At 44.1% G+C, this 13,478-nt stretch overlaps 1 protein-coding gene across 2 annotated transcripts in view; it reads right to left on the minus strand.

Moving 5' to 3' along the window:
- tenm4 (teneurin transmembrane protein 4) overlaps nt 1-13,478 on the minus strand; it is a 286,524-nt gene that overhangs the window by 142,585 nt on the left and 130,461 nt on the right. For both annotated transcript variants that reach the window (XM_083772809.1, XM_083772808.1), the window contains 3 exons: nt 9,016-9,274; nt 5,237-5,338; nt 3,890-4,125 (listed from right to left, as the gene is read on the minus strand). In XM_083772809.1, the coding sequence (XP_083628935.1) occupies nt 3,890-4,125; nt 5,237-5,338; nt 9,016-9,274 (597 nt within the window). The remainder of the gene's footprint in view (nt 1-3,889; nt 4,126-5,236; nt 5,339-9,015; nt 9,275-13,478) is intronic.

The following is a 13,478-nucleotide window of genomic DNA, read 5'->3' on the forward strand; positions in this document are numbered from 1 at the left end:
TACCGCTGCCTGTCAGATGATTCTAATTTCAGTCAAACCGATTCTAACCATGGATAAAATAAGAGCGAAAGGAAAAAGAAAGAATCATCAGATTTGAGTTTGTTTGGCCTTAGGGGAAACAGACATGATTTCCTGATCATTATACACTGCAATGCATATTCTAGATTTTAAAACAAAATGTGTCAGAGCGAGAATCCATACATCTCACCGACGAAGACCCTTAAGGACAATCTGACTGCTCTCTCATTGAGTTCAAACAAATAAGCAACATTGCTTCCGCCATTCGTCTGTTTAGGGAAGAAAATGCTATTTCGCTCTCTGTGTGAGATTAAATTGAATGGTGCGGCCATTTATATGTTAAACAGGTATACACGGCCAATCAAATGTACTGCATATTGCATGGTGGGATATATGAAAGAAGGAAGCATCTCCAGAATTTGATTTTGTAACAACGGACAAAGGAAGGCACTATTGTGTGCAACACTCCTGAGAGTAAAGAAGACACACTGAGTCTTATAACGGCATGGCTTCCCTGTGCATTTGGCTTGAATCCCTTACTTACATACTGTATAATAGTCATATTACCTACAGTATACAGCCTAAACATTGTTTCAGTCCTTATTGTAGGAGGAGAAGCTATGCATATCATGTGCATTGCCTACACATCACCAATGATAACTTGCCATTGTGAGCTTTGTGGGCTAACGTTAATAACGTGACCTTGGAGGAACATAGTCTTGTGGTTCGCTGTATGCACGTAGCAGTAGTAGTAGAGTTGTGATAGGTCTGGTTTTGTGGGAACAGAGATACAGCAAGAGGTAGATAGAGATGGGTATATGGGAAAAACAAACACTGTTTGGCTGGTCTTTGCCCACAATGGGTGCGGAGCAGTTAGTGGCTAGGTGTAACAGGTGTACAGAGCACAATGTGTATACTGTCCATCTGAGGTTGTGTATGAATGAGGGAGTTAAAGACTCAGAACCTGTTAAATCTTTCATCTAATTATTAATTACTAATTTCAGAATTATTTACTTACTTTAACAGACCATATCGAGGAATACATATCATTGTCTATTCACACTTTGCCAATAATAGCACATACAATGTTTTCCCCCACTAATGGCTTTAATTTTATACTTATTGTTTGTTCACAGTTTGTTCAAAGTTATACAAAATATACAGAACTCACATTGAGTCAACTTCACTGCACCGTTAACAAATCATGAACCTTTGAATTTCTTTCTCCATGGCCTATTTTTGGCTAGACCTTTCAACCAATCCCTGCTTTAAAGTGCATCAAACACAAATACCTTCAAAGACACAATCACTCACTCCAAAATTGTGTTTTTTGTTTGGTTAATGAATGAAGCTTACCCATGAAAAACCTGCTAGTTTCTTGTGCTCTGCATATCTCCGTAACATCAATCTGAGAATGTGCAGAGACAATTGTGCAGTCCGGGAAGGGAATGAGGCATTACCCCAGGTGAAGGAGTTCAAGTATCTCGGGGTCTTGTTCACGAGTGAGGGGAGGACGGAGAAGGAGATCAGCCGGAGAATCGGAGCGGCAGGGTCGGTATTGCAGTCGCTGTACCGCACTGTTTTTTTTTTGCGGCTTACGCCTTTTATTGATTTTTTAAGGGACAGATAGTAGGCTGACAGGAAACGGGAGAGAGATGGGGGGATGACATGCGGTAAAGGCCGTGTCGGGTTCGGGAGTCGAACCCGCGGCACACCGCGACTGGATCACCAGTCCGGTGCCCAGACCGTTATGGCTGTACCGCACTGTTGTGACGAAAAGAGAGTTGAACCAGAAGGGAAAGCTTTCTGTCTACCGAGCAATCTTCGTTCCTACTCCCACGTATGGTCATGAAGTGTGGGTCATGACCGAAAGAATACAAGCGACTGAAGTGAGTTTTCTTCGACGGGTGGCTGGCCTTACCCTTAGAGATAGGGTGAGAAGTTCAGTCAGACTCTAGTCAGACTCTACTCCGAGAGAGACTCGGAGTAGCTTCTTCACCTGGAAAGGAGCCAGCTTAGGTGGTTCGGGCATCTGGTTAGGATGCCTCCCTAGGATGCGTCTCCCTAGGGAGGTCCTTGAGGCACATCCCACTGGGAGGAGACCCCGGAGGAGACTAAGGCGCAGTTGGAGGAAACACATCGACTCACTGGCCTTGGAACGTCTCAGGATCCCCCAGGAGGAAGTCACTAATGTTGCTCTGGAGAGGGAAGTCTGGAACACTCTGGTGGAGCGGTTGCCCCCATGACCTGACTACGGATAAGCCGTTGAAGATGGAGGGATGGATGGATGGATGAATCTGAGAATCCAATCCGCAAATAATGGGAAAACAGCGACCTCTGTTGTAGTCTGTCTTGAGAGACTATACCATAACAAGTGTTACAGCTTAAATCTGACCTCCAGACTAGCACTCCCTGAAAACAAGTTTGATGCAGGCCACCCAAGTCAGATGAGGTGCTACGGCACACACAAAACTCTATCAGCCTCACAAAATGCAGCATTAGCCTGCGAGAAAGTATGCTGTAACATTGAGTGAAACAAAACAAGCGCTCCCCCGTAACCTGATATCACCAATATATATCTTGTTGTTTTTGGCGTAGTACATTTGGTGTGCATACCCTTAGATTACCCCAAATCTGGAGGATCAAACTCATGCATATTAACAGGATGTGGAGTACTAAATTAGGGCAAAGATAGATCAAAGAAATAGGTACTAAATCTCCTTTATGGACATTTTGGGGGGAAGAAAAGTAATTGCTGCGCATTTGTTGAACAGGGATTTTTGGAGGATTTAAATCACGCCATGGGACGTGTGGACAGGGACTTAAATCTCTCCTTTCTTTTCTCTTCCACAGAGGCCTTGAGCCCACCACCTTGACACTCTGTTTCCCCTGCACCCCCCCCCTGCATTGTTTCTCCAACCATTGGTGGGTGAATGGGTGAATGCAATTCACATTGTAAAGCACTTTGAATAAAAGTGCAATATATTATTATTTGCCATTCAAGTACTGTGTACCATTGTTTTTTTTTAAAGATTAGTTTTAGTTTTTTCTGCCTTTATTTATAGTATCAAGTGAAGAGAGACAGAAAAGAGGGAGAGAGAGAAGGGGAGAGACATGCAGCAAAGGTCGTCATGAATGGGACTCAAACACATACAGGCCAAAGCCTATATGTGGCATGTGCCTGGACCACTTGGCAAGCGGACACCAAGTGTGTACCATTGTTGTTTACACCCATCTCCTATTTGATAGAAAATGCTCTTGGGCAATGTACTAAGAATAAACTTGGCCAGTACAGTACTCTCAGCATATACATGGATTATGTACATCTCTATAGGGATAGTACATATGGCCACTTATTATAGCGATGAAACCTGTTGTAATAGTTTCCCAGATATAATATTCGCCGGTCGAACTCTCGCAGTCCACCTAATGATGCCTGACTCAAATGGGACGCCTTAACGAATTCTCTAAACGCGTCACGTTCTCGGCTGATATGTTCCAACAGTTCCATCTCTCTAATTCCTTCTCTATCTGCCCTCATCACGTCGGTAGGTAGGAAGCTGGCCTTGCTGCATGGTCTCTGCGGACCCCATCAGCCCAATCTATGAATGATAATGTTATTTCTGATGAGGTGTTCGGGGCAAAAAGTCAATCTGAGCAACTCCCCATATAATCATATTCATATATGGCTACAGAGTGCAGATTCCACGCTATTAAAATGGATAATAGTGAAAGCACAATGGAGCATGGACCCTCCCCCCCCCCATTGTGCCAGCAATGAAGGGGAGGGTGAGTGCGTGGTGCGTGCGTGCGTGTACATGCGTGTGTGCGTAAATAGAGAGAGGTGGGGGGGGTAATAGAGGTGACTCACCGATGAAATAGGCCAGCAGGAACACCAGCGTCACTGAGATCAGGATGGCACTGAGGGCAGCACATTTCCAGTTGCAGTGCTTGTAGGGCTTCTTGAGGCTGAAGGCGGGTCTGGAGAAGGTGTTGCGAGGCAGCGGGCGCGGAGGAGGTGAGTACACCGTGCTGGAGGTCAGAGGGTACCCCGGCGACGTCGTGCAATACATCGGTGACGTTCCGCCCGGTTTGAAGAGGAAGTGCCTGTGGAAGTTGACACGTTTTTCTACCATTACAAGTGCCTCACCCAAGCAAAAAGAAGAAAAAAAACACCCCCTCTTTGAAACACGTTTCGCAGAGGGTGTGTGACATTATTGTGCTCTGGAGTGCAGTCCCACACGCTGGTCAGTAATTGCCTATGGCACCGCCGTGACTCTGCCATCACCAATGTCTCTGCCATGCTTGATGAAGGTCTCTGTCCAATACGTTTTTTGATATTGTTACGGGACTAGTGACCACGACAGGCCTTGGCTAATTAAATAATTCACTATAACTAAGCAATTAAAAAAACAATTACCTAATGAATTGTACAAAATGCTTTGATTAATCACGACACGTGTCTCATTGAAGATTTGTCTATTTTTACTACATTTGCGAAAAAGAAGACATTGCCATTGACGCATGTACAGTATACGTCATTTCAATGCATATACAGTATATGGTTATGTTTATCTGATCTTGATAAGCAGGGCCGGTTTGCTTGGAGAACATAATTATGAGCTTGTCAGAGTCGAGGTGGCAGAAACGTGGCTGTCAGGAGGAGTAGAGGGCCCTTCTTACTGACGAGTTTACGGGAAAACACTCAAGAGTGATAGTGCCGTGAACGTGATTCAGTGTCACACATCACTGTGTGATGTGGAACACCACAGAAACCATCCTTTATTTATAAGGAAGGATCGGGGTGTGGGTCGGGTGGGGTAGGGGGGACAAATCTCTCAGACATATCCTGTTATCGCCCAAGGAAGAAAAGAAGAAAAGACAACATGGCTACATTGATTTGTGTAAAAATAGCCACGTTTATCAAAGGGAACGTGATACAACAAGAGTGAGTTGGTGCCAATTGTTAGTCGTGTTAAACAGTATAAGGCACAGATATAGGGTAGCGGTGTTTGACAGGCAGAGGAGACAGGCTTTGATCACTGGGACAAGGCTGGTGCGAAACAGAGAGATGTCTGACAGGGATGCAAAATGAAGAGACACAGAGAGAGAGAGAGAGATAGGGAGACCGAGAGAGCACACAAATGCATGTCATGGCAAAGCAGATGCTATCGGTAGAGCGACCAGCGAGTAGCCAGGTAGCAAACGTGCAACGTACCCATCGTTGTGCGCGGCGACGTCGCGCCGTGCCGACGCCAGAATGTCCATCTCAATGAGGTTGTCCTGTAAAGTCTCTAGGAATGTCTGCTTTGCTATATTTCTACACACAGGTGGAGAGATGGGACATGAAGCTGGGTGTGAGACATGCACGAGAGACTGAGACACGGGGGGAGGGGTGTGGGGGGGATGCCAGCACGATAACCAAGACCGGCGGGGTGGAAATAGCCGACCTACAAGCTCGCAAAGCTTGAAACGCATTACGGTGCGACGACAACATTGTGAGCTTATAAATCGGCTATATCCGGCACGAGACAACGTCGTGAGACGGAGCATAAATTAGGCATGACAAATGGAGAACAGAGGACAAAGACAAACCAAGGCCCTTATGGAACTACATCTACAAAAAGGTGGTGACAGATACCATCTAGCTCTCTAATCCCCCCACGAAGCCCCCCAACCCAACATCTCTGGGCGTCCTCATACCTTGTATTGTACGAGCCCTGCCCCTCTCTGCACGCATCTTGCTCTCCTCTGATAAACATTAGAGTATTCTGGCTCCTTTGTGGTTGTGTTTGGAGGAAAAGAATGCATCACTTACAAAATAAATTAATAAAACAATTTGCCATTCTACGCGTTGATTTCAAATTCACATGTAAATAGGGCCGTCACGATTACACATTTAAGTTGATGATTAATTGTCACACAAATAATTGCAATTAACAATTTAATTGTGTTTTTTGCATTGAACACAACGTTTCAATTTGTTTTTCCATTTGCCTTTTAGGCTCCGTAATCACAAATTTGCACAGGGAAGATATGACAAATAACTTAAATATACAAAGAAATCACTCACACATTTAATTATTTTTTTAAATTATTTCTTTCCAAAAAAATGTCAAAAAAGGAAATAGTTGATTTACAAGCTACATCACGAAGTGGCGTGTAAGCTTGTAGATCTGCTATTTTTGAAAAACAATTGACCATTATGAAAAAAATAAACATTTATAGCTTTATTTACGAAAGGGCTCATCATACATTTTCTTTAGTTTTTCTGTGCTGTGACAGTGTAGTCCTTCCCTGCTTTCATTATGTTCCTTCCCATCAGCACCATGTAATGCTCCATGTGGCCCACTGCACTGTTTGACGAGGGGTAACAAGTGTCATCATCTCTCTCATGGCGCAATCAACCCCCCGACCACTCCATGAGAGCCTGGTTCCATAGTGGAAGACTGCGGCAATGCAATGGAGAGATGAACTATCCACATGCAATGGGCAGGCGGAACATGTTCAGTGGTTACAAGAGAAAAGCCCTGGCCTCCAAAGACCCCTTATTTTTTTTCACAAGTTAAGAATGTAGCTTTTAATGAAGGGAGAGTGACAGAGAGAGAGAGAGAGAGAGAGAGAGAGAGAGAGAGAGAGAGAGAGAGAGAGAGAGAGAGAGAGAGAGAGAGAGAGAGAGAGAGAGAGAGAGAGAGAGAGAGAGAGAGAGAGAGAGAGAGAGAGAGAGAGAGAGAGAGAGAGAGAGAGAGAGAGAGAGAGAGAGAGAGAGACACACACACACACACACACACACACACACACACACACACACACACACACACACACACACACACACACACACACACACACACACACACACACACACACACGCACACACACACACACACACACACACACACACAGAGAGAGACATGTGGTGGCATGCCTCCAGTGACTGGCCAGGATGAAGCCCAACCATTACACCATTTATCATGGCCATTTCATTCCCACAAAAGTGGGGCTATTATAATGCTATTAACTGAGTTAAAATGACAAGCAGTGTTTCATACCCCTTGTGGCTATTATAAATGCTTTCAATTTTATCAGTGGAATTCTAATAATTGATCCGTATTTTCTCTGGACCCGGGACCCCCAGGGGTCCTTGAGTGTGATCCAGGGGGTCCCCAGCTTGATATTTACAGTAGGAACCTCTACCGCCTACAGGTCTGTAACTCTGACAAATGGAACCAAAATGATTTTAGTGCAGATGATTAGGGTCAAATGGGTGTCCTTGGCCTAATGCATGTCAAACCCGGGAAACTTAAATCCACATGTAAGGCTTCAGCAGTGGAGTGGCACCCAAGCCTGTTGCAAAACCACTCTACTTAGCAATCTGTTCCTCGACTCTGCTGGGAATACCTTTGCAGGATTAACTTTGGGGGAGCCGTGTGATGTTTAATCATTCATTACTCCACTAACCGTCTTTCTAGCCGGTGCAATGAACGCTCATTTTCCTGTTGAGTGGACCCGACGTCTCACTAAAAACTTGGAGAAAGGAAGAGAGGCAGTGGTTTTGTGGCTGGACTTGAGCAGCCGTGCCAAATTAAGTCAGCAATTCTCCTGTCAACAGCAGTTACAATGGTGACTGCTATCTTGAATTTATGGCAGCTGCGTTCGCAAACTCTTTAATTTCAAGGACCCCCAGTTTGGTTTGCATTTAGGCCATAACTCCAACCAAATTTTTACAGACCTGCTACAGACGTGTAAGGGTCCATTTGGTTCCATTTGTTACAGACCTATTACGGAACTGTAATTCATTTGGATTCATTTGCTGATTGTGGCTTGCATAAAAACAAGTCTGAGAAAAATATCAACAGCCCCTTTGCCTGTGTTATAAAAATAACACTTGACAGACCTTCTCCAACAGAAGGGCTCTCAATCTGAGGAATATGTGGGAGAACTGAATACTGATTGATGGAATAAACTGGGGCCTGAAGTGCTGGACGAGCCGGGTGGCTTGCTCAGGGAAGCCTGAATGCAATTTCACGAGGGGACTGTTTCACACGCCAGCATTATTATAATTACACCGTCGAAGAAATGCATCCGGCATTCTGCGCCACAGCGCTTCGATAGCTTCAGACGGGAACCATACGAAACACAGTGCTTTTCTCTTGTTTCCCAGAAAACCGTGTTCATCACATGAATTATCCCCACACACACACACCCTACCCTCCCACACCCTAATTGGGTCTTCCCCATTGTTTGTCTTTCTTCTTCAACAGTGCTATGTTAGATTTGAAGCGCACGCAACGGCAGGATGTACAGGAGAGATGCGTTTATTAGCTCAAGCTCAGCTCAAGCTTAGTCCAACGGATTTCCACATAATAACATAACATTCTCTCACAGAAGTCTAATCCGCTCCCTCGGGTAAGCAGTGGTGGAAAGTCACCAAGTTAACTAACTAAAGGTGTTTTTGTATACTTTAATACTTCTACCCCAATACACTACAAGTACATGGCAGCTTTAGTTATTAGTTACTTTGTCAAATGGGAAAGTCTGCATAATGAATAGTTTTACCTTTGGTAATAACATAAACCAATACTTTTGAACTTTTATTCAACTAAAATGTTTAATACAGGACTTTTACTTGCAACATATTTCTCCATTGTGGTGTTGCTAGTGATCTCATGTCCAAGCCGCTTCTTTTCACCTGACAGTGGGGGGGGGGGGGGGGGGGGGGGGGGGGGAGTTTCCCCGGTTGGACGTAACGCGTGGAAGGAACACGTTATTCCAACCAGTTCCTTTCCCCTCCATCAGGCGCCGCGGCTGGCCAGGGGGAAGCAGTATAGAGACCAGGATTACTGCATGCTTTTTTTGAGACCTGTACTTAAATACAAAAATTAACATACTTCTTCCACCACTGCCTGGGAGAGAGAGAGATAGAGAGAGAGAGAGAGAGAGAGAGAGGTAAAGGTAGCATGAGGTCAGGGTTAACAGGTTTGTGTGCACACGGTATACCTGGTTTCCAGGGGAATGTTGCTGTTGAGGAGCCAGTTGTCCTGTGTGGCAGACGAGTCCTGCCCGCTGCCAGGCCCTTCGGGCAGGGCAGAACTATCCGTGGGCGCCGGGCTGGGGTTGCTCCGTGGCGTGTAGCAGTTGGCCCGGTTCAGGGAGTCGACGGAGGCCGCGTGGTGCTGCTGATGATTGGGCGAGTGGGAGTGGGAGAGCGGGAGTGGTGGTGTCCGCAGCCGAGACGAGTGATTCTGAAAGGCTCCGTCTGGGAAAAACAAGACGGGATAGGAGAGGAGGAGAGGAGAGGTCAGTACTGATTCAGACAAGATGGAAGAGAAAACACACATTCAAAAAAAGAAAATAAACTGGAGGCTCGAGTCTTGTGATGGGATCACGGCAGCCGCGATGCCAAATTGGCTTTGGAGCTCTGAGTCATTTTAGCGATGGTCTCAGAGGGCGAGAGTGGTGGATTCTCTGAAATGCATAACAAGCCGGCGAAGCCGCAGGCTTGGCAATACTCCAAAAATGTATCAAAACCAATATATTTTTGAGGGCCTCCTATGCCCAGGTTCCGGGTTTGTGTAAACACAAACATTGGCTTTTGATCACCCAATAGCGATGGTTTGATTGGCTGAGCAAAGTACATACTGTGTTGAAGATAAAAGTGAGGGCAGAAAAGTGAAGACGCCAAATGTGATTGGCCGGAATAATTTTTTTGATGATTTGATTGACTGAGCACGGAATGTGATGTATGATGATAAGAGCGCCCCTCACTTCACACGAGGGTGATGTTTTTTATAGTACTACGCGATAATGTTTATAATGTCCCCCTAACAACAACATTGCCACGTAATGTTAGTTTCTACCTATAACTAACATTATGTAAACGCAAGGAAACCTGACTGTTACTGGTATAAGAAATACCAAGAGACTACAGTTTATTTTCAATTTTGTTACTGTACCTTTAATATGGTACATTCTATTTAAATATGATTATAGAAACATTGTAACGCAATGGGCGCCATAATTGCCTTTTGACGCCTCCGGTCCAAACGCCCTGGGCGCCAAAATCGCCTTTTCTTTTAATATCATAATCTCATAACACTCCAGTTCCGGTGCGGTGAAAATTCTGCAGACTTATGCTGTCTATGAGGACGCAGTTTTTAGAATCGAAATATCTCGGATTCTTCTTTTTGGGTCAAAACAAGCTTGTTGCGGCTCATTTCTCTAAAGTCTAAACGATAAAGTATGTTTTGGGTGGATTCGATGACAATCGCAGGACATAGCACATTTTTACTTCCTGACTCGCAGTTTCCGACTCTCAAACTAAAGGTGTCCGCCATTTAAAATGAATGGACGGCGCCCAGTAAATGAGTTAAAATAAACCATTTTCTTTATAAAGAACCAGATTTTGTCTTTAATGTTTTTTCCACAAATTAGTCTAGACAAAGCTTTTGCTTCTCTCTCAATCGTATGTTCTTATTTGTTCAAGATGATAGAAGGATCAAATCAAATCAAAACCTCTGCCCTGTGGCCTTCTTTCTGCCAGATGCCTTGGCCACTGCATTAAGTCAGTGAGAGTGTGTTTATCAAAGTGCAATAATAAAGCAAAGCTCCGGGCATTAACCTCCCTACGCAGAAAAACCCTTCACACTCTCTATCACTACCCGATGCTTGTAGCAGCTGCCAATGTGTGCACCATGTCCCTGCTTCCCACAGAGACCTGAGACACAGTTTGCTCACATCACATCTGACGCCACTTCCCGGTGTAAAGAGAGCCACCCGTCCAGCCTGTTTGTGAGGCCCATAATATATTATCTAACGTCTCTGTGAAGAGTAAATGCTAACACTGCTCGCATTATCATCTGTACAGATGTCAAGACTCTTGGAAATTCATTCCCGCCGGTCAAGCATTGCTGCAAGCTCGGGGCTCTCCCCAGGTTGGCAGAGGGAGAGCAGCGCCACTACAGCTTAGGGAATTGGCACAGGATGAAAAATGGGTTGCAAAAATCATGGGATAAAAGAAATTGAGGAAAAAAATAAATCACACCCATGTTAAGTGAGCGGTGCCTTTCATTACAATGACAACGTCTGATGATGTGAACAATATGACGTAACAGACATTTGTCCATGCTCAAATAGACATGTCCATGCTCAAATGGACATGTCCATGCTCAAACGAACAGAGAGACACACACACAGTGGCACTGCTTTATTTGTATTCCTCTATAGAATGATATCCACATCACAAAATTGCCAATTTAGAGACACAAAGCTGTGCTTTGTGTGTACTGCTGTGCCGCTCAAAAAAAGCATTGCTGCATAATCTCCAAAGATAAAATAGTTATGTTGGTACGTTGTGGCTGTTGTATCTCTAAATATTTATTATTTTTATATATCTTTCTACATAAATTAATTCCCCTATTTTATGCTTTGTCGTATGACAGTGTCACACAAAAAGTAGCGAAAACAGTTGATCGTACTAATGCAAGCTCAAAACGTATTGTGACATGTTGTGAGCTTGTAGATGCTATTTATTTTGACCTATTGCTTGCCCAAAATAGGGATGCTCATGACAGCATGACAAGTGTCTGTCTGTGGGTTGTATTTAACCAATGAAAAGTAGGCTATTAAAAAGAGCTCAGTTGTGTGAATAAATAATACATTGGATCCATTGGGGAAAAAAATCCCCCTCATTTCCTGACAGGTAGCGGTTTTGGACACGCAAGGTTTCCGATGATATATTGAGTTTGATCTCGTCTCTTAGCGTCTCCTTTGTCACTTTGCATCACATGAGTTGAGGGGCGGTTGTGGCGGTGCAGGGGTTGGCCGGGTAAGATATGAGGTACACAAGATCAGATTGCATGCAGTGGTCTGTTTGATTCTCCCTGCTGTTCATCAGATAAAGGACTGATGTCCTTGTGCACATTGTATCCATTTATTTCCACATCTGCTAAGTCATTCATCAATCAATGAACTCTGGACGCGGTAAGGTGAAAAGAGATGCATGGCATTGTAGTAGTGGCACAAGCACTGCTTTATTTGTATTCCTCTATAGATATCCACATCACTAAATTGCCAATTTACAGAACAAGGAGAGACATATAGACACGTTTTTCGTATCATAAGCCCACGCATTATGTATCCGTCTGTGTAATACTTACTCGGACCAGAGCCTCGGAGCTATTTCGCATTTGTCAGTGGGCAATTTGAAGTTCAGACGTTTTATCAACTTGTAAACAACTCAGCAGCCAAATCTGGCCATGCTGAATTGGACACGGTAGAATCGAGCCTGAGGCTTGACACCATTAAGAGTGAAGGCTAGCCTAGAACAATGGACGCTTCAGATGAAACCGGTGGAGAGAGCCTATTTGTGGTGGGAAGGAAGGTGGAATGGCTAAGAGAAACAATCAAAGAATCCAAGCATTCTGCAAACAGCCTTAACCAGCACAGATGCCCTCTCCAACTCTCTGCTGCTCTGTGGATAAGAAGCACTCAAATATTTTACTTAAAGGACGACTTCACCAATTTTCAACCTGTATTCATAATTGGTCCTCACTAATGCTCATGATAATATGGCACAATTTTTGTCTACTCGGACTGTGTCTCAGAGGAGGGATGTGGACGTGATACATTGTGTCAAAGAGGGACACTGAAAACAAAGTCTAAATTAAAGTTTTTTAAATGTTTTGTAAAAATAATAATAATGGATAAAATAATAATAATCCTGAAAGACACTAGAGACACTGTGTTTGGGGGGTTGTACAATGATGTTTTGCACTGCATGTCAATTCTGAATGTTCGGGGGGGCCTGTGTGGTGGACACTAGATGGGGATCACACCTCAGATTGAGCACTGGCTGGGTGGTAACGGGAGGATGTAGGAAGTGATAAAGGGAAGTGATGTACCTGTGTATTGTTTTAATTGTTTGTTGGAAGTAGTTCAGAGACTCACATTCTCCATCTGCTCGTCTCATTCCTCAACTTCCACAGTACCTTGTAAAAAAAGCTGGGTGGAGTAAAAAGTTTGTAGATGTAGCGGAATAGAAGTATAAAGTATAACATTTGGAATACTGAAATTAAGTAAAAATGCCTAAGATTGTACTGTATTTGAGTAAATGTAGGCCTAGTATTAAGTTACTTTGGACGGAGAATATTATTACTGTCTCCATATTTCAAGTTGGTGAACATAGCAGATCTACAAGCTCAGTCACAACGTCCCTTGATATTTTCACTGTTTTATTTCAAATGAATTTAAATGGAGAAAAAAGGAACTCTTTTGCACATACATCACAAGGTTATCACCCGACAGTGCAGACATTTAAGGTACAGTTGCTTTAATCAGCTATGAAAGGGAGAGAGAAAGCGTGTTTATTGGGCTTTCAGTCGCAATTGCAAGCACAGTCCCTGCACCCCCCAACCACTGCCCTCCCCCACCCGACAACCCCCATGCACCCCTCTCCCCCTCCC

This window comes from Protomyctophum parallelum (genome assembly GCF_964188405.1).
Source record: "Protomyctophum parallelum genome assembly, chromosome: 9".
NCBI lineage: Eukaryota > Metazoa > Chordata > Actinopteri > Myctophiformes > Myctophidae > Protomyctophum > Protomyctophum parallelum.